This window comes from Halichoerus grypus, chromosome 1 (genome assembly GCF_964656455.1).
Source record: "Halichoerus grypus chromosome 1, mHalGry1.hap1.1, whole genome shotgun sequence".
In the NCBI taxonomy this organism is placed as follows: Eukaryota; Metazoa; Chordata; class Mammalia; order Carnivora; family Phocidae; genus Halichoerus; species Halichoerus grypus.
In genome coordinates this window covers 41,358,732-41,381,474 of record NC_135712.1, presented here as the reverse complement: position 1 = coordinate 41,381,474, position 22,743 = coordinate 41,358,732, and the positions used below count along the sequence as shown (strand labels likewise).

At 36.1% G+C, this 22,743-nt stretch overlaps 1 protein-coding gene across 4 annotated transcripts in view; it reads right to left on the bottom strand.

Moving 5' to 3' along the window:
- Positions 1-22,743, bottom strand: part of EPHA3 (EPH receptor A3) — a 350,319-nt gene that overhangs the window by 119,533 nt on the left and 208,043 nt on the right. For all 4 annotated transcript variants that reach the window (XM_078060754.1, XM_078060667.1, XM_078060691.1 and 1 more), the window contains exons 4-5: positions 8,508-8,663; positions 7,474-7,809 (exon numbers count right to left, since the gene is read on the bottom strand). In XM_078060754.1, the coding sequence (XP_077916880.1) occupies positions 7,474-7,809; positions 8,508-8,663 (492 nt within the window). The remainder of the gene's footprint in view (positions 1-7,473; positions 7,810-8,507; positions 8,664-22,743) is intronic.

Below are 22,743 nucleotides of genomic sequence, written 5' to 3'. Positions count from 1 at the left end.
GTGAAATGTTAACTTCCAAGCATCTGGGCGAAGGTATGAGCACAAAAGGTGTACTACAATACTATTTTGTAACATTGTAGTATTTTCACATATGTGAACAAATCACATCTTATGATAGAAATTGTACACCTAAATGCAGAACCCTAATAGGGTAAATTGAAAGAGGAGGGTAAGTTCCATTCACTCTATGTAAGAATCGGGGTCAGGATAATGTTCATAGAGAAAAAATAAGTTTAAATGGAACTAGAGAAAAATATTAGAAATGTGCATGCCTGGAGCAAAAAAAAAAATCAAGACTGGGGAGATGTTGAAAAAGAAAATACTAGAGCAATACTAGGACCCAGAGAATGGAGGGACATATCTTTCAACTAACATAAATTGAGATAAATAGGATGGCATTTACCTAAGTGTCAAACTAAGGTTAGTTAGTCCAATAATTCTAGGACTGATGGTACTTCAGTGCCAACAATCTGGCAACCAGGAATCCAAGTAGAAAAAGGTTGAAATCCCAAAAAATTATTTTTGTGGGGTTGGGTTTATGGCTCTAAAGTTTTAAAAATGCCACGTTAGACTTGAAAATAATAATTACAGATAATGTTAATAATCGTATAAATCCAACGATGTTATTTATTTCATTCTTTCATTACAATTAAGTCATTCAAATGCTAAGAATTTTATTTATTGACTTTATTCCCTGCTCTTTTCAATAATACTTCCTAAAACACAAATTGAATGAAGTTACTCTTCCACTCAAAGTGTTTATCTCTATCCAACATCCCATTATGTAACATTCAGGTTGCTTGGTCTTCCTTGACTATCCAACCTGATTTCTTTTTACCCCTTAAACAAGATCAATTTCCTCCTTTCAGCCTAGCCTTCAGGAAACACAACTCCAACACCATGATATGATATACATATTTCTTTTTCTTTATATCTATCTGATTTATTTCTATTTTTCAAAGTACATTTAACTCTTCTTCAGAGGTTTCCCTAAAATTTTTAACTAATTTAATTACATAGTGTCTTATGTAAATTTTTTTTGTTTCATATATATTGTTTTCTTTAAGATTTTATTGATTTATTTCAGAGAGAGAAAGCGCGAGCAAGCACAGGCATGAGCGGGGGCCGGGGCGGGGGGGGGCATCCCAAAGGGGCAGAGGGAGAAGCAGGCTCCCAGCTGAGCAGGGAGCCAGATGTGGGCCTCAATTCCAGGACCCTGGGATCATGACCTGAGCTGAAGGAAGATGCTTAACAGACTGAGCCACCCAGGCGCCCCGTCATATATATTGTTTTTAATTCTATACTTAGATTGCAAATTCCTGCATGGCTCGGGCACATACGGCATGCAGGTAAAAGAGGCATTCAAATATATTTGTTGACCTCTCTACACTTTTTATCCATATCTCAGTGGAAAGAAGTTGCTAAGCCATAAAATATTTTTATTTAAATGAATACATATTAGTTCCTACTTTTTTATCTTGGGATCTCAACATAATTAAAAGAGGACTATTACAATTCATCACATCATTTATTTATAAATGCTATAACCAGGAATTTTAGAAATTGACAGTAAGTATAGCTAAAATGTATAAGGATCCAAAACAATTGAAAGGAAAAATCAGTAGTATGTGACAACTTCTTAAATGTAGATGAAACAAAGATGCTTCTAAGTGTTAGATTAGAATCTGGTGAACTGGGGAAATGATGGTTATCTTGGCAGAGAGGAAAGAAATAAGGAAAGAAAGTTGTTTGAGGGAGAATATATTTAATTTTGAATGATGCAAATTTCCACTAAATATTCATTCATTCAGTAAACATTCGAGTGATTACAAGGTGCTGGAAGGCATTGTACTAAGTCTGAGAAATACAAATGTGAACATCAGAGAAGGTCCACAGCCTCATGACATTTATATTCTTCCTAACAATTTAACATAAAGATACAAATAAGAAATTATTACTGGTTTCTAGGAGGGCACTTGCTGTCGCGTGAGGGCAGAAATCAAACCTTAGTATGAATGAGAGAACAAAAGAAGTAAGGATTACTCTACAAAAAAAAAAAAAAAAAAAAAAAAAAAATCTCATCTTAGACTGAAAATTAGGAGAAAAATAGGATGGAATCTTGAAGATTCACACACCTATGTGCATGTTGTTATTGTTGCTTCTGTTATTTCATTCTTTCTAACTTCCTCTAAGATGAAGGAAAACCTATACAATTGCACAAAAGGCAAAGGAAAAGAGCCAGGAGAGTGCATGCTGAAGATGCTAGAAAGGAAGGAGATTTGCTGGAGAGCACATTCTATAAAGACTCTGGAATCAGTGAGAGTTAGTAGGTACAAAGGGAAGAAATTAGACTTAAAGGAGTTGGGTGTGGGGGGGAGAGTAGCATTTTCTTTTTCTTCTTAACCTTTATGGTCTTGATAAGTGAGGACAGTGTAAGAGGAAAAACACACTCTGCTGTGTCTCCTCTAATCTCAACACTCAACTCACAAAACACTTCCCTTCTGGTTACCCAGTGTGTGAGGACTTCCCCACGCCAAGCAATTCTGACCCACGAGCTGGGTATCTTACAACTGAATTCAGTTCTGATATTATCTACCTGGAATTAGCATTGGACCCCACAGGTTAAGGGCTCAGTCCCCCTGCCATCCTTTCAGCTGCTAATCTCAAGTCCTGGTTGTTATATGTGATTCTGTCTCACCAGCCATAAATCAGAGATTCCCACCACTTCCTCTTTGGGTCCAATTAATTTGCTACAGTAGCTCCAGAATGCAGGGAACATCTTTCTTACTAGATTACCAGCTTCTTATAAAAGAATACAACTCAGGAACAGCGAGATGGGTGAGATGTGTAGGGCAAGGTATAGCAGAAGAGGCATAGAGCTTACACCCTCTCTCCAGGCATGTCACCTACCAGCACCTGAATGTCTTCACCAACCCAGAAGCTTTCTGAAACCCATCTTTTGGGCTTTTAAGGAGGCCTCATTATGTAGGCAAGACTGATTACATAATTGGCCCCTGGTGATTGAACTCTATCTCCAGCCCCTCTCCCTACTCCTGGAGTTGTGGGTGGGAAATAGGGGACCTGAAAGTTTCAACCTTCTAATCACAGGCTTTGGTTCCCCTCGGAATCCAGACCCCATCCTTAGGGGTTTTCCAAAAGCTAATTCATTAACCTAAATGCAGGCCTGGATGAAGGGGTTCTTATGAATAACAAAATACACCTTTACTACTCTTATCACTTAGGAGATTCCAGGCGTTGTGGGAGCATTGTGCCCTGAACTGGGACCAAAACCAAATGTATTTTTTCTTATTATAAATCACAATATCACAGAGGTAAAATCATCTGTGGAGAATGAGGGCATGAAGGATGAGATTAGGTTTGCTGAAGAGTAGAGATGATAAGGAAGATCTAGTGCAGAATGCCCCTAAGAAACCCTTTGACAGATGACTGAGAAGCAAGGACCAAGTTTACAAGGGATGGCATAAGTTAGAGTAAATATTCCAGCAAGGCCCCTGTCTCCAAGGCTAAGCAGTTATTTTGGTAGCCACATGACATGAATCACAGGATGACAGAAAGACTATGAGGATAGAAGTTGGAAATGGAATTGGAGTTGGGAGACATAAGCAAAAGTTTGATCTCTTGATGAAATTTTGGAAAAGCCTCTGGGATCTCACTTTCTCCAGCTGTAAAATGGAGGTGGGGTGAACCTCAAGACGGAAAGCCTCTAAAGTATCTATCAGTGCTCCCTATTTTAGTCTGAGATCATTACATGTTGTAGAAAAGTGAAGAAGTGGGCAGATGCTGATGGAGGTTGAGAATATACTGAGACGATATTCCACTAGTGGAATAATTACTTCCAGAACTGAAAAGTAAATACACTTGTTCAGGGAAGAAAACAAGAAGTCACAATTTACACCAAGTTATAACTTTACAGATTTTTGTTTTGCAATCTGCAATTCTTTCTGAACATGTTTGACTGATAAATTCACAGATAGATACAATCTTTATGTAGAGACCACACTTTTGATCTCACTGGCATACTTTGTGAAAATATTGAACAAACATCCGAATTTACAACATAATCCTCTACAATTTAGAAGGTGCCTTATCACATGGTCATCGCACGGCTTTCACAATGTAATCAAGAGAAAAATCAACAAACTCAATCTCACAAACTAAATTAAATGGGACATTCATGTTTCCCCTTTATATCCTTGTCAAAGATAGAGAGACTAGGAGGAATTTAAAAACCATGGATCCTATCCACCATGGCCATATCTTTGTTAGTGGTAGGGAGCTCATTTTTCAAGGTTACTAGTCCATTAACCTTCACAAGAACAAAAATAAAGCAAAACAAAGAAATACTCCCTGGAGAAATGGCATTGCTCCTAATCTTGCTTATATATCTCACTGTGGGGATTTGAAGATGGAACAAATACCTCTACCACCCCAGGCACACAAAATGATACAGGCACCCTGAAATAAATATATAAAATGCCTAGTGGTGCATAGTGTAGACAAATTAATTTAAAAAAATGATAGTGGGGTTAGAGAGAATAACTGATATCATCCCTGGTGAATCTGTCTTACTCTGTGATTTGTAACTGGGAGGGCCAAAGCATCAACCCCATTTATTTTTTAATGTCTTGACCTGCTCTTGGTTGCCCTTACCTAGATTCATTCACTGTATATATCTGGAACTATTAGTTTCCTGATAAATGCATTGTCAGAAAGCCAGAGGCCAATGATAAGATAGGAAATAAGGAGCTCTTGCTTGTTTTTATACGTTTCTGTTTGACTTAGGAGATAATTATAACACAGATTGATGCTCCTATTTTAAACAAGGTAGTAAATCAGCATGAAATATAGGATTTGGGAAAGCCATTTGCCACATAATTATAATTTCTTAAAATCCCTGTGTTCACTGAATATGAGAAGCTGTAATCATGCAATATATAGCAACAGCATTACTCATCTTTTTCTCTCATGGAAGATAGTTAAGTAAACCTAAGTTACAAATTTTTAAGTACTATTAGTTACAAAGTTTAAATACCATTAACTGAAGCAAAGCAAAAACATAAATTGTTTGGTCTGGGATCTACTGCCAGTGGGGAAAAATACAGATTCAGTAAGCAAGATTAAAATAATGACTCAGCACTCTTCATTTAAAAGTCATGCCTTTTCCACAAATAAAGTTTATTTATCACCATAAGAGAAGGTAAAAGTGTGAGAGTTCCATCAGTATAGAAGACCAGAAGCAAAGTCGGAACAAAAGAAGGATGTGGAATCAGAAAGGGAGACATCTGCACATGGACTCTGCCAGGGGTAATATTCAAAATACCTATCAATGACATAGCAGAGACAAGGACCCCTCAAGAAGGAGGAGTTCCAGTGCAGGGCTGTGCAGACCACCCCTTATGCCAGTTTTCCTCCTTTGGGTGTCAAATTATGGGAGAAGACAACTAGAGGTGAGACACTGGGCTTAGCAGGCTATACTCAGGAAACCTGAGAAGTGAACCAATACAGAGGTATTTGCGTAACTCACCTGCGGGAGTAGTAAGGACTACTTGGAACTAGTATAGAAGTAGTACAAAATTTTAACAGCCAGCAGAGTCATACTGATGCCTATTTACTGAATATTAGCCATGGGTGACATATCTCTTAACTGTGCAACTTTGGTGGTTTAACTAATCTTCCTGACACAGCCAAGTGAAACAAAAGTGGTGTATTTTAGCTAGTTTTTTGGCTGATGCTCTAAGACCTTTCCCAGCCAAAGAGAGAATTTATTGGGCTCTCTTTTCCTTCCGTTATGCCATCCAGTACACCTTCTGTCATCCTCAGAGCAAAGGGCAAGTCCTACGAGACAGCAGAGGGACTTCCAAATTTAAGCCACATGCAGATAAGAGGCAAAGTTGACTCTCCATCCTGACTTCCCGCTCCGGGGTGAGCCCACCTGGGAGCAGACACCAGAACCTGTACTTCTAGTTGACTCATTCTCGGGGCACATTCCATCTCTTCCTTTTCTCCCCTTTATGGCTCCATTATTTATTTATGTATAAACGATGCAATGATATTTCTGTCTTGAGCTGCTTGGAATGCAGTATCTCAAATTATGGTATCTCAGAGCAACAGTTATATACAATGAATATCAGCTTAACTTTGCACAGGCTTTGTTGACTACAAAAGAAAACTGTTTATTTCTCATTCATCACAGTTATCAATAATGGAAACACTATGATTGCCTTATCTCAAAGGGGTATCACTGGTGTGTCACAGGGGCATATTTTGTCAAGTATAACCTTCCATATGTTTGAGAGAATCACAAATAAAATCCCATAAATAATTTTGGACTCTACTGTTTAAAAAACAAAATAAAACAAAAACACAAAAGTTATAGCCAAAAAATCGTAAGAATTATCAGAGAATGAGAAAACACAGAGAAGATTTAAGGGGTGATTGAAAGAACAAAATTTACTAATAGTAAAGAGAAGAGAAATGTGGATGTAAAGATAAAGAAAGGTGAGAAGTTTGCTTTTTGTTTAATTTTTCCATTCCATGTTAAAGGGCCTTGGCTTACTACCTGCCAATGTAGTATTTGGTTTTAATTGGAAAAAGATTCTCAGTGGAAAAATATAAAAGTGATTTATATTTGTAAAATTTTTAGATCAGTCATTTCAACTGTTCTCCACCAAGACCTCTTTTCACTATACTACTCCACAAGTTCCATATTTTGAATTTTTAAGTACAAATTACATCTATCAAATAAAATGGATTTATTTTCTTATTTTTAATTAATCTCAGCGAATAATACTCAGAGCTGTTGAGGAACATAAAATAACTGAATGATGATATCAAAAATATGATATATTATAACTAAGGTAAAGATATTTCTAGTTTTAAGTATCCTGAATAACCTTTTGCAAGCTAAGTTTCAATGCCTGTTAAGTTCTTTGAAATATCAAAATGTGTCAAGGAGCCCCACACGTACCATTTCCGGTGTCATAATTATTTAAAGATTCCAAATTGAAAAGCAATGGATTAAACTAGCTTAAAATTATCTAATAAATATGACTTATCCCAACTTGAAGAATTAAATTGAGTTATTCAATGTAGCATAACTGTCTAAATGTGACAGAAAAGAAAATTCTGGGGCTCTTTCTTTTTTTTTATTTAAATATTTTATTTTTTTATTTTGACAGAGAGACAGAGAGAGAGGGAACACAAGCAGGGAAAGTGGGAGAGCGAGAAGCAGGCTTCCCACGGAGCAGAGAGCCTGATATGGGGCTCGATCCCAGGACCCTGGGACCGTGACCTGAGCCGAAGGCAGACGCTTAACAACTGAGCCACCTAGGCGCTCTTCTGGGGCTCTTTCTAAAAAAAAATTTTCCCCACTCTTTTTTCCACTCTCTCTCTGTCAAAACCATTACTTGGCTCTGAGACGGCAGGAGTAGGAAGCGTCCAGCATGTACTCACCAGCCTGGTTGGTTGTGATGCTGACTGCAGCGACCTGTCTTGGTGGCGAGCTCAGCTCTGACACCCCATTAATGGCATCAATCTCAAAGGTGTAGTTAGTATGTGCCAGGAGGTCTGTCACTGTCACTGTGGTGTTGAGGAGTCCAAACTGTCGAGGGAGGAAGCGGACATTTGGGCTGCATGGCTCACACTGTTTTATATTCCACCCACATTTTTTACATATGATGTTGAAGGTAACATCTTTCCGGCCTCCTGTGTCCAGGGGCCAACTCCAGTCCAGGATGACCGAGGTCTCGTTTATATTAGAGATAACATTTCTTGGTGCAGATGGAGGTCCTGCAAAGTAGTTCAACAAAGATTAATGAGCCTCACTTCTGTGTTCTACTACAAGGGAAATAGATAATTTACAATGGAACTGAAAGAGGTAAATAACCATCTTGTCTCGATTATACACTTTTAATTCATCCTTAGAGGATCCCTGAGATTATAGACACACGGATTCAAGAGCACTGTCCTCCCTAAGCCATGAACGGGGGAGTTTTGACTCAAGGTTGAAGATACATTCACGTAGTCCAAGAAGGGAATTTACTACTAAATTCAATGCCCTTGCGAATAGTTATGAAAACTTTACCATTAGTTTTATAAATCTTAGTCCTTTTTCCCTATGACCTATGACCAACACATAACAAGAGGGAATAGAAATGTAAAAACGCAAATCCCATGACTATAACCTCCCCGATTCTGTCAAATGTAATACAAGATCTAAACCAAGATAAAGAAAATTTTCCTTCTTCCTGGGGGTCCTGTTGCAGGAAGTGCTTTAAAAACTAATTCATTTTGCGTGATAAATGTTGCATTTGTGGTTAGCCAAGCATGGAGAGTGAAGCAGAGAAAACTTTCAATTTGCACATGGATAACGGAAGGAAATGGGCCAAATGCTTTAAAAAAAAAAAAAGAATAAAGAAGCACAATAACAAGAAGAAAAAACAAAATAAAACAAACATGGAGGCATGGGTTGCAGCAAAACTACTCACGGGTACAAGCCATGGATGGAGGGTCTTTGTCTGCTCGGAAGTAATTATTCTCACACCTGCAGTTCACTGAACCATCTTCGTGAGTAGAACTGTGGGGTGGGCACTTGGCACATTTCATATTACCATCCGAAGCCTTGTAGAAACCTGGTCGGCAAGCTACAAATAAAACAGCTCTTTTAAAATTCTGGATAATTTTGAAAATGTATTTTTGAAAACACGTAAAACAGATTTCAGAATGTTAGGGTATGCATTCATTATGAATAAAAATCCATTTTTTTCCTTCCCAGAACTTACAGAAGCAAATAATGTGGCCCAATGTAGTTTCTCCACATATACATTTGAATTTGCACCAAATGTTAAGGGGAAAAAACCCCCGAAGATTTAGATTATTTTGGCACCAGAGTGTGATGAAATTTCCAGCTCATGTTTTCACAGCTTAACTTGGCATTGAACTATTTGTGGAGAAAATACAGCAAAGCCATGTCATCATGTAGCCATTCCCTTTTAAAACATGATGCAATGTGTACAGTCTCTGCAGTACAGTGACTGCATTACCTACTCGCTCGGTTTTTATTGGTTTCTGTGTGTACAACTCCATCTCCACAAAGTGTAAGCAACTGAAGGAAGAAATCGTGGCTTCGTTATTTTAAGATTCTTGATGCATGGTTCCCAGGAGCTATGTTTTTTTTTTTTTTTCCTGCCTTGACAGTGTTGTTCCTTAACTTCTACAGCAATGGCTTAAACTGAAGATTTTAATGTATTTTCTTGTCTGTATCTCAAAAACACAGTGAGGTATAATTTCTATTTCAGTATAGTTCCTTTTCTATACCTCAAATACCTGGGAGGTATAATTTCTATTTAAACTGATCTACTTGTGAATTGTTATTAGATTAAAGCTTTTTTTTTAAAGATTTGTTTATCTTAGGGGCACCTGGGTGGCTCAGTTGGTTAAGCGTCTGACTTTGGTTCAGGTTGTGATCCTGGGGTCCTGGAATAGAGCTAGGAAGGGCTCCCTGATCAGTGGGGAGTCCGCTTCTCCCTCTGCCCCTCCCCCTTTGCCCCTTCTCCCACTCATGTTCTCTCTCTCTCTTTATCAAATAAATAAATAACATCTTAAAAAATGATTTATTTATTTTAGAGAGAGACACCAAGATCATGACCTGAGCTGAAATCAAGTGTCAGCCACTTAACCGGACTGAGCCACCCAGGTGTGCCTAGGTTAAAGCTTTTTAAGTAAGTGTGTCATCTTCTTTTTTTCTGGACATCTCTGAATGACATTTCTTTAAGCCCAATGAACTGGTCATGAAATATTGATTTCAGCTGCCCAGTTAGCAGTCTTTATATATTTATTACTTTTATAGAAATATGCCTCTACTGTATTATTTTTGTTTAATCTGATGTAAAATTCAAAATGCTGTAATGGTTCATGTGATTCAATACCAGAATTACACTGGGAACTGAAATCACAGTGAAAATCCTGCCAAGAAGTCTCTTGACATTGTTTTGAGGATTCAATTCAGGGTCCAAATTTTTTAAGTCTTCCAGATTACCTTTGGAAGTCAATGATTTCTTTAATCTACACTGAGATTTGATGGCTTAAAGCACTTACATATAGAATATACCCTATAGATTATGTTTATCACTGAATCCCAGAATTTTCCCTATATCAACTTCATATTGTGAATAACAGGTTATTTACACGCAAGTAAAGCCTGTGTGGACAAATCTTAACTTTTATAATCATTAAATGCATCTTGAAAGGTAACATGTTATATCCATAACAGCGGGTCTTCCTACTGAATGTTTCTTGAGAAATACACTGCCAAGGGAAATCTACTGTCAAGACCCACGATTACAATAACTCAAGTAACTAAAGATAATAGCAATCGTTAAGCTAGTCTTGCTGTTTTCTAGTTTCTATGAAGAATGGCTGCACTAGGATTACCTAAATCGAACAAGTTTTGGTGCCACATTGAGAGCCACTCAGATTGCCCTAACCAAACATGGATTAGGATTATAAACTTTTGAACATTGTTCTTGAGCACTGGTTAGAAACTACCACTCATATTTCATGTCATACTGCCTCAGGGGGAAATGATATAAAGTATAAACAAACTATGCATTTAACTTCTGGTTTCAATTTAGCTCATCGAACGCCTTTAAATTTGCAAGAGGGCAATACCGAGTCTTTGAAAGATTGAGTTGCAGTGTTTCAGTGTAGTTTGTTTTTTTGGTTGCTTTTAAGTTTATCTGTATGTCTTTATTTGAGGTTTTTATGGCTTTTACAACATTTAGCATAAAGGTATTCACTAAAACAATCACTTTTTGTTAATATTATAAATGGTTATACTATGGGATATTTAAGAAAAAAAAAAGACAGGACAGTCATATAATCACTTCTTAACTACAGCACAGGACTTTTTTTTTTTTTTTTTAAAGATTTTATTTATTTATTTGAGAGAGTGAGAATGAGAGAGAGAGAGAGCACATGGGGGGGGGGTCAGAGAGAGAAGCAGACTCCCCGCTGAGCAGGGGGCCTGATGCGGGACCCGATCCCGGGACTCCAGGATCATGACCTGAGCCGAAGGCAGTCGCTTAACCAACTGAGCCACCCAGGTGCCCCCAGCACAGGACTTCTAATAATAACTTGAAAGTAGCTAGAGTTAATAAACCTTGAAGTTAAGAATGTGACTCAAACTAGTAACTTGACTTTCTCTAAATATGATTCAATAACCTTAGATATAGTAATAGTAAAAGATAGGTAGACACATACACATTCAGTTTAATAAATCCTTCGCAATCATTTATTTACTCTTGTTCAGGCTTTCTGTTAGCCTTGAAGATACAAATGTCCCTAATTCTGTCCATCTTAAAAGGGCCCTTGCGATCGAAAGCGGGCAACAGACATTTAACACAGGCCACAAGGAGCAAGCATTCCGTTCTGACTGAGCAGTTGGAAGGAACTACGCAGAAGGAATCTCATTTGAGAAAGATCAGAAAATATAGGGAAAACTGGCCTGTAAGTAACAGAGTTAAATACATAAATACCAACAGGAAAAGACAAACTATTAAGTAGAGGAACATCATGAGTACTGTTGGTTGCATACTAAACACCTAACTAACCTTGCTTTCTCCTTGTTGATAGAATTTTGATTTTCTTCAGAATCTCAGTCTGCCGAGTACTCCTTTACACAGACATGATTGCAAATATTTATGGATGGCCAAAGTGATGGCCAAAAATGGGCAAAAAGATACAAAAAGAAATCTGATGAAAGTCTTTGAAATACTTTTTTTTCCCCTAAGAAGATGGTCCAAATGTAAGGGAATCCACTCTACCTACATTATTCCAGCATTGATTCTCTGCATAATGGTTTACATGTGACAATAAGTTAAAGGCCACAAAAATGAGATGTGTAACCTGCACTTGCTGATTCAGCTAGCACCTCTCTCAAGATTTCTTATAATGTCAGAAAAATAACACGCTATTTGTTTAAGTCACCATGGGCAAGTTTCTCATCCCTACAGAGGAAAGTATTTCTAAAGGATGGGAGACAAGCAGAGAATGCAGTTGAGAGATACTAAATAGAGGCTAACGGAGCCAAAAAGATCCTAATAAATCACATTGGCCAGTCTGTGTATTGTATGTCTGAGGACCCAGAGCTCTGGGACTTCAGGTGACACACAGCTAGGACAGCCCCTACTCTGCATCTTCTGGCACCTGGTAGCAAGCTGATGGGCTCTACTTCTCCAGTTTGTTGATATTCAGCAAATTACAGCTATATACAGAGTCCAGTAATAGATTCGATAACAATACCCTAAATTTTGTGGACATCTTTACTCTTTCTGAAAAACTTTTCATAGGTACCATCTAAATTGAATCTCACAGCAATTGTATTGAAATCATTGGGATAGATATTAATCTACTCATTTTATAGAATGGACAACTGAAGCACAAACAGAAAAAGTAGCATGCCCCAAGATAACGAAGAATTCAATGGTATAATCCAAAAAAGAGATTTTTCTGCTGTTAATTTTATATAAATCACCTACTAAAAGCAAATTATTCTCTAGAACCATGAATTATTTTCCTACTGATTCTAAGCTGTTGTTATGACATTGAAGAATAGTCATTTAAAACTTATTTAATTAAACAAATGCAAATCTTTCATCATCTACTCCTAGTAAGAAACTATTTCACAAAGGGTAATGTTTTCTTGTCATTCTCTAGGATTTTCTATCTATTTGATGTCTAATATTGTTATGGGAGATGGGCAGAACTGTCAAATTCAGGAATAGCACAACTCATGATATGTGGGAGTCATGCAAGTAAATTTTTCCTTTCTTGCTACACGCAGGATCTTTAAATCTTCTACTGAAATTGTCCAACAAATTTGAGAATATGACTGAATAACTTATATTCAGTAACAAAATTATACTGGTAGGAAACACTGTCTTTAAATGCATAAGGAGAAATTCTTTATATAGCATACTTACTTCTGGAATTTTTCCCATCAATAAATAATCTCTCTTATCTCTCTCCCTTGCAGTCAATCATTTTGTGCTTAAATACCTATCTATTTATATCTTCTTCATCTTTCAAAAAAATCCTCCTGGAAGAATTTGAAACTTTACCTCTAAGGGGCATAAATACCTGTGTTTTAGTATCTTGCTTATAGTAAGAAAAGCAATGATTGTAATTTGAAAGCAAAACTAGTGATAAAACAATCAGCATATTTCTGTCATCCAAGTATTATTTCAGAGACTGAGAAGGTTTAGTATAAAAAACATCAGGGAAAGAAGTAGAGAGTAATGTTTTCTTTCTTTTCATTACTCAAGGGAAATCTTAGTCAACTTACTACAGAATATCAAGGAAAAAAGAATAGACAAAATAGATACTAATTCAGATTTATCCAGTTTTAAGTTTTAAAATTAAAAAAAAAATCTGCTAAATAGTTAAGGCCTTCCCTGGTCCAGGAGAGCTACTAAAGCAATATTCAACTAAGGTGGATACACACATATTCAAAACCTCTGCCAAAATGACAGAATTCTGATTTACAGATTTCTTCAGGTAACCTAGTATATGCGTTCTTCTCAAACACTGGTTAGATTATTCACAGATTTCAATCCCAGGGTAGTAAAACCAAAGAGTAACTAAACAGTTTCATAATCATTTGAGTGGAGGCACATTACCACCCTAGTTTTTGTGGTCCCAGAAATGTTTTATTCTCCTGCTTTTTTTTTTTTTTTAAGATTTTATTTATTTGTGAGAAAGAGAATGAGAGACAGAGAGCATGAGAGGGAGGAGGGTCAGAGGGAGAAGCAGACTCCCTGCTGAGCAGGGAGCCCGATGTGGGACTCGATCCAGGGACTCCAGGATCATGACCTGAGCTGAAGGCAGTCGCTTAACCAACTGAGCCACCCAGGCGCCCTATTCTCCTGCTTTAATGAAGATTTTTGAAGTAGTTAAGTTTGGCAGGAGTTCTCATCCTTGATTTTGTGTTGATAAATCTAAATAAGGTGAGCCATGAGTCTAAATTAATAACCATTCCTCAAACCCTACTGGATATCAGCACGGATTTACTAAGTAATGAGACTTGTTCATACAAGGTTTGGATTTTGTTTATTCATTTTCCTCAGACAAATATGTATTAATCTCCAAAATGACCTAGACGCTATTGTGTCCAGTCCTACAGTGATAAAAGCTGCAATCCTAGCTTTAAAAAGATCAAATCCATATGGCATGGTTATTTTAGAAATGGATCTCCTCACTTGAAAATGTGAGTGCCAAGATAATTTTCAATATGACATTTTAATGTTATTTTCACCAAGAAATTCTTTCATTTCTCTGCTTTTTATCCCAAGACTTCAAGTTGTTTTCAGCATCTTATAGGAAGAGCACTGTACTAGGAAGGAGAAAATGCAGGTTAGGATCTAGTCTCTTCCGCTAAATAGGTATTATTTCAAAGTCACGGACCAAGAGTATTCCAATTTTAATGTGGTCGTTGGGATAGTGACTGCCTCTTCTATAAATAAGTCTCAAGTTCCATTTGTAGTAATTACCATGTGTTCCCAGGTTAGACCCTGAGCAATATAGAGACAGGAGTTACTTCCTATTCATTTTGTATGCTGAGTGTCTAGCACACTGTCCAGAACCTAGCAGTTGAGATGCATTTTTGAAGTGAATGAGTACCTTGAACCCAATTTTAGTCCCTACATTTCTATTTTTTCATTTGTCAAGTGATGGGCATTGACTAACTTATCTCTAAAAACTCTTCAGGTTGACACTTTAAAAGGTTAATATTTGGTTTACCAAGACTTGTAGAATTCCTAGAACTTTCTAAGTAGCAAAAAAAGTAGATCGAAGTATCTTCACTTTCCTTACTACTTTAAGGATTAAAATTCTCCACTGAAATTATTAAATCACCATAGGGCAACAAAACAAAGAAAGGAGGTTCTCTTCTGACTTAAAAGAAATATTCTTTAAAAAGAAATAACAGATTTTTACTCTTTTCAGTGTTTTTCTGTATCAGAGTGGTATGTATTCAAAGGGCATGTTGATTTCATGATTGAATGGGTTGAAAAATAAATTGCCCACCAAACAAATAATTCCCTCTTTCATAGTTCATCTTAACCAATAGCACAATAAAACCATATTTGATTTTATGTACATTTCAGATAAAGTAGGATGTTTAAAATTTTGAGAATCTTATGGGAATGAATAAAAATAAAAATATTGATATTAATCCTCTTTAATTTTGTAAAATGTAAGATGATTTTTTTCTTTTTTTAATGACAAGGGAAATGAGCACAAGATTGAAAATAAAATTTAGTCTGCCATGAGATTTTGTCTTTTCCTTGTTAATCTAGATTTTCATTCCTCTATTCTAAGTGCCGCGTTAGTGAGAGTATGTTTGCTCACTTACTGAGCAAACCCCAAAACTTACTGAAGAACCCCAAGATAGGCCACAGTGGAACAAAAATGATAAAGCCCTTGCCAACTCTTAATTTGCTATTGAAAAACACTAAAAAAATGTGAATAAAATAATAGAAGGAAACCAAAATAATACCATTTTGTAGTGAATGAATTAAAAATATTTTGGGAATCCGCTAATTCCATATTTATGAAGAGGTAACAATAAAACAGGAACTAAATACTACAGGTCAATAGGTTGGTAACAAAAAAAAACCTAACTATCAGCTTTGGAAAATAACAAAGAAAAAGTATGAAATAGTATTATGAGCACTGTGTATACAATGAATAATAATTATAAAAAAGCTTCAAGATAGAATCTTGGCCTTATTCCCAAAGCACATAGCATAGTTTCCTCCAAGTCATAATTGATGGGTTTGAGCTACGCTGATACAGAGAATGGGTAAAGTTACCATAGTGAAAGGAAAACAAATGCACTTAGTAAACCATGGTGGCTACTGTTGAAAGAAAGTAGACAGCCTTTCAATTGCAAAGTGAATTTTGTCTCCAGTTGACTAATGTGGTTGACTTTTAAGAGAAAACATGGTCCTAATTAAGGGTTAAAAGGCTCATTTCAATTTGAATTAACTTTAAATTAAAAAATAAAGCTGTTGGTAAATAGGTCCCTTTTAGTATTCAGACTTTAGCTCCATAGACACAGGGCTATATTATCAATTCCCAGCCATAAACACAAACTAATGACCAGAACCAGCACTGACTAAACAGATGATTTCCTGGCCTTGCAATTCCAGGCCTGACAGGGTCTATTTGCCGGTACAAGGTCAAAGCAACTGTTTATTCCCAAAATGAGCTGCACTCCACAATCTTACAGGAACTCTATTCTTTGCCATTTGAATAGAGGTACAATGGTTTGAGGCAAGGCCGAGGCATTTCAATACACTGGAAGTGGCTACGTTCAGTCATTAAACCCTGCCTGCAATGTGCAGCATTTACAAAGTGATCAAGTGTTTCCTTCTTCTGTTCCTTCCACTGTTCAATAAAAAAGGCCTAAGGCAAAATGCCACCACACCATTAAACACAACAGAATCAATCACAATCTGGTGTGGCTCAAAGATAGCTGAGTAACAAGACTTTATTGTGTTTGTTGTTGTTCCATCAGATTTAGCAAGACAGGTGCCAGTAAAGCTGAAATATGTCCAATGCACATTGGCCACAAAGAGAATACTAAAACAGCCCCCCATCCTGAGGATGTTGCATTTGGCCAGCTCTTCAGTTGTCTTCCACTTCCAGGGAAGAACTGTGAATCCTAAGAGTAGTACTATTTGAGCTTTTCTGTCCTTAATTATCAATGCCCAGAGAAGGAGACCCATTAACTAAGTTTACAAAGTCACAGGAATATGTACGTAACGGACAGGTAAATACTAAGAGAGGGGGAAAGGAGAGAGAGAGGGGGGATATGAAAGAGAAAAATCATTTTTATGGGGTTTTATTATGGTGAATGTAAAATGCATAGGACCCAAATCTATACTCAGGGCATACTGACAGACAGCCTGGGAAAGACTTCAGAATAGTGCCAGAAGTCTTCCTTAGACCAGAATAGCACTGGAATGTCTAAGAAAACTATTACTAGGAAGTGATTTTGGAGAAGGTAAATCACTCCAGGCTGCACTGGAACCATGGCTAGAGCACGGGGAGGTCAGCAATCCAATATTTATGTTTATAAACTAATTTTAGAATAGAATTTCCATAGTAGATTTGTAATCACCCAGAGTAGGAGTTTGAGACACAAGTCATGAAAACCTTAGATGTGATCTCCAAAGGATCTATTGCATGTGAATACACAAAGAACAATTAGGTCCTGTGTATGTTTATATACACAAAGATATATTTATAATAATGACAAATTAGAAAGAACAGAATGTCTCAAATTAGAAAGGTGGTTAAATTATGCCATGTTCATACACGTTCACAAATACATTATGTTATATTCATACATTTATCTGATGGAGTTGATATCTTGCACAGAACGATGCGTATGACATTTTATGGGAAAAAGGCAGGATACAATAAATATGTAATCCTGTTTTTATTGTTTATCTATATTTTCTTATTATGTTATCACTTATCTAAGGACAAACAAAAACTAAAGGGGTTTTAGAAGCAAAAAGACTAGCATGTACACACAAAAATATCACAACACTTCAGTCAGTGAACATTGCGTGTGTGTGTGTGTAATTTGAGCTTAAGGTACATGTCATGAGAGTAAGAAACTTAACTATGCATACTATATGTGTGACTTAGACTTATACACCGAAATCACTACATAGTCACAACACACACTAACACACACACATCCTCACACACACTCTTACCACGGCTTTTATTAGTTCTTGTTTCTATTATACTGCTATAGATGTTTCCTTTTTCCTCTCTTCTTTAAAAAATGCCACATGGGGAAAATCATCGTTGACTGCAAATGTCAACAGCTCCACTAAATGTGAATTTCACACTTTTTATCTCAAGTAACTATACCTCACTTGGGAACATTTAGACAGAAAATAGCACAATTTTTAAAATTTAAAGGAAAGCCTATAAAAGTTAGAAGACTCAGAGGAAAAACAAAAAAAGAATTCTATGGATGCTGCAAGACAATGCAAAAATATTTGCCACTTAGTTATACTGTTAATTATCCACTCTCCAAAAGAGAAGATCACCATCTAGAATTTGAAAAATGGTGACATCATTATATTTTATCAGAAGTCCTTTAGATTTGCTTTACTTCTAGATAAAATTATTTTAAAACAATGTCCATTTTTTTAATTTTTTATTGTTATGTTAATCCCCATACATTACATCATTAGTTTTAGATATAGTGTTCCATGATTCTAAAACAATGTCCATTTTTATCCTGAGGAAACACCTCTGTAACTTTCAAATTTATATTTTAACACATCTTACGATCCTATCAGCTTTCCATCCCATTTTTATTTTGTGAAATTTATTAAAATGACTTGTTTGATAATATTGTGGTCAAAAAGTGATGGATTTAAAAGAAACCTATAATGTGTCCTTTAAGTATTCACTTTATGATCACAAAATATTACCAACTAGAAGTGTGTAATTTAAAAGTATCCAGTATTTGCTCTGAGTACCTTCATGTCTAACATTTGTAAGATAACATAGAAAAAAATGAATTAGTGTAATTCTAGAGTCTCTTTTTTCATGTATTTTTATGTTTATGGTAAATCTTTGCCCCAAGGTAAAAAGGGGATTTCTACTCAACATACTCTGAAATTTCATTCTCTAAATGGGTAAGAATGAATTTTACAAAGAAAACATAAAAAGCAAATAGAAGCCAATAAATAGATGCCCAATCAACAAAACCATTAGTCAAATAAGTGTTTCATAAAAATTTCAACCAATCACCTATTTTGAAACTGTTAGGGAAGACATAAATGTTCATAACTGTATAGAATAGCATGTCTATATACTTGAATTTTACATAAAATTAGCTCCATCCTATTCAAGAAAAAAATATTTTTCTTCTTGCATAAGAATATGTTTTCAAAGAAAAAAAATGTCACTATGAGGTTTCACAAGTGTATGTCTATTCTAATATGTATTTCAAAAATACAAAATATCTCTCCTTAATTAAGGTAGAAATAAACTTCTCAAAATATAGAGAAGAATCTCATGGGCAGGTAACACAGCAATAGAGCATAGTATTTAATGGTGTTATGAAAATAAAAAGGGGTGGGACACCTGGGTAGCTCAGTTGGTTAAGTGTCTGAGTTGATTTTGGCTCAGGTCATGATCTCAGGGTGGTGAGAACAAGTTGGGCTCTCCACTGGGTGTGGAGCCTACGTAGGATTCTCTCTCTCTGTCTGCCCCTTCCCCTGCTCAAGGTCTCTCTCTCTCTCTCTAATAAATAAATAAATATTTAAAAAAAGAAGAAAAGTAAAAGGACCAGGCTCGAATTCCTTAAAGTGGTAAATTCTAAATATAGAGACAAATATTGTTTTTTTCTGCATAATTAGACTTTATTATCCAGAACTTTACTTTTGACTTGGGAGATAGATGCAATGAATAAAAAGGATAAGAAGATTAAATTAAATTAAATTCATCTAAGAGGAAGAAAGAATTAAAGGGCAGAAAGAATGGAAGAAAGATGAGAAAATATGACAGAAGAAATATTAAACTGCATTGCTTATAGCTGGCAAACATATATCACTTCTCTAGTACAAATAACTGGGACACATTAGAAGTTTGTAACATAAGGATGAGGAGCAAAAATAAGAGGATGTCTGCCATTTTTGTCCACTCTATTTGGTCATTTTACATAATTTCAGATTTAGTCACCTGTGCTTAGTATTGTCACCCTTGAAGGGAGGGGGTGGGGAGCCAAAGAGAGAAAGAAATGGGGAGAGGGAGGGAAAGAAGGAGAAAGAGGTGTGTGTGTGTGTGTGTGTGTGTGTGTGTGTGTGTGTATTTCTAATTAAAACCACTGAGTAGATTTTGCAAGTATTCCTTCAAAACAGAAATCATTATATATTCCACCCACGCTTTGGAAGTATTATTTAGAATTTTGTTGATTGACTTTAGAAATTCATTTAGGTTAACTGTCTTCTTGTATTCTGGAAATTTAGGGGTTTAGATCTTGTACATGAGGCTAGAGAAGTGAGGGATTGGGCAGGGGGTGGGACATTAAGTAACATCTTATTCCAGCAGGTTTGAAAACCCAGGCAGTGTTATATATAAGGAATGAATCACTAAACTCTACACCTGAAACTAATATTACACTGTATGTTACTTGATGGGAATTTAAAGAAAAATTTGGGGAAAAAAAAAACCAGGCCGATTGCATTACCTGTTTGCAGCACCTTCCCCAGATCTAACTACTTGAAGAAAATAGTTCTCAACTCCTGTAATATAATAAATACCATTTACTGAAAATCTCCTCCATGTCTAGCATTGCAGTTGTACTTCACTTCTATACTTACAATGATCATGTGAGACAGGTATTACCTACTTTTCCTGAGGAGATGATTGAGACTTAATGATATTAAGTGTATTGGCTGCTTATCCCTCTATTAAGTGTTGTAACCAGAAATGGAATCTAAGTCTGAGGATTTCCTAGACACAAATATTTATGCGCTTTGTATCCACTGCCTTCTCATTCTGTAAAATTTAAAAGTGATCACTAATGCCAGATCGGCAGTGAATCCAGCACCCTAAAATTAATGCAAAAATGTATATGGTGTGACTATAAAGATAGTAAGCAGATCTTACTGGACACACAGAGAAATTGCTTCCTTCATTTTGTTGGAGTAACCGTGGATAGTTTTCCTCAACAATATCTCAGGTCTCCATCTAGCCAGATGAATAGCTCTGATGAAGGAAATTTCTAGTCACTAGGAAGAAGGAATGCTTCATTGTTGGCGGTCCATGAGAAAGGTATTTGTGAGCTGGATGTCTTTGCAGAGGATTGTGCCGGCTCACCAGAGAATATATTTTCTACTTTCTCTATGTCATCAGCTGAAACAAGGAACCTTATTGTGTAGGGAGAAAAAGGCATACCCTTAAATAGTTTCTAATCAAAACCTAAAAGGGCGAATGCAATTCCACTTTATTGCTTTAGTCTCCTGGACATTTAGAACTCTCAAGAAGCCTAGGAAAGTAAAATATTCAACTTTATCTATTATACAATTGATAGGTGATTTTAACTAAAATATAACATTGTATTTGGAGTTCTTCAAAGTGTATATTGAAGAGTAACTGCTCAGGATACCAACAACAGTGGAAAAAATAGCACTTTTCCCAAGACATTGGGGTAGATTTGAGGCACTTCAGAAAAGATGCCTAGCCAAGCCTTCCACACAGCTGCTGATCGGTACTGGTCACTCCAATTGTACATGAGGTACAACTAAATAACAGCAGATTTAGAAACCAGTAAATTTTTTTATTAATTAGGACTGGAAAACATATATATAAAATGCCTGCACATAACTTACAACAGCTGGATCCATACACTTTTCCTTCTGAGGAAATCTTGGTTTCATAGTACCTTCATTTTATTTGATAATATATAGTAGGAAGCTATACCTAAAACACAGAATACATTTTTGTGACTAAACAAAATTCCATTCCTGTTCAGTAATACCTGAAATCACCCGAGAGCATAGTCCAGCAGCCATTCTGACAGCCTTCACATTGCACAATCCACGTGAAATTCTCCACTACCTGCAATCCTTCCTTCCAAAGTGTGCTCAACTCAGTTGATAATTGACACGTCTTGTAAAACAATATAGTTACTAGACTTACATATAAACTAAATACTGAAGATATAATCATGCTTTCACAAAAAGTATGTGTTCCATTACGTGATAAATACAGAAATATATAATGTAATATGTATAATATATACATAATATGTAATTATATATATATGATTAATAGTAATCATAAATTGTATTTAAAAGCTAGAAATAAGGAAGACTCTAAGTTTCTCCTAAACATTTCATTTGAAAAAATTATCGAATTATGTTTAAACAAATATCCCCAGGACAAAAGAAAGCATAAGGCATATTTCCTAAAGAAACTTTGTTTCCTAAGTGAAGATATTAAGTTAGTTTAGAACAAAAAGGTGTAGGTGGATTTCCAATTGAATAATAATAATTATGATATGTATACTATTTAACCTTGAAAGTGAGGACTATCATTTTCTGTGATACATACAAAACACTACAAGATTTATGTGATATGCAAAAGACAGAAGCAAAAAGTGAACAACAGGTGATTCTGGGGTGAAAGCCTTGAGGCAAGAGTTTTGAGAGTTTTGAAAGTGAAAGAAAAAATTTATAGCAGAAACAGAGAGCCTCAAATCAGTCTGGGGAGGCATGTAGACAAACCAGACCATGCAGTGCTGTGAAGTTTATATTAAGTGTTTGTTTTTATATAGTAAGTGTGGGAAGTCACTGAAAGGTTTCATACATGAGGTACACCATAATCAGGTTTACATTTTGAAGAGATCATTCTTGCTCCTATGGGATAGATGCATCGAAAGGAGTCAAGAATGGAGTAGATGGGGACTACTAAAATAATCCAAATTAGAGATGTCATGACATAGATAGAGAAATAGTTATGAGCATAAGAAGGAGCATATTCATTTGAGATATATTATCTAGATATATTGATAGATCTTGAAGATAGAATGGATGCAGAACATAGAGGGGAAGAAACCAGAAGAACTGCACCTAAGCTTCTTGTTTAAGTTGTTGGGTGCTATTCCTATTTTCTGAGTTAGGG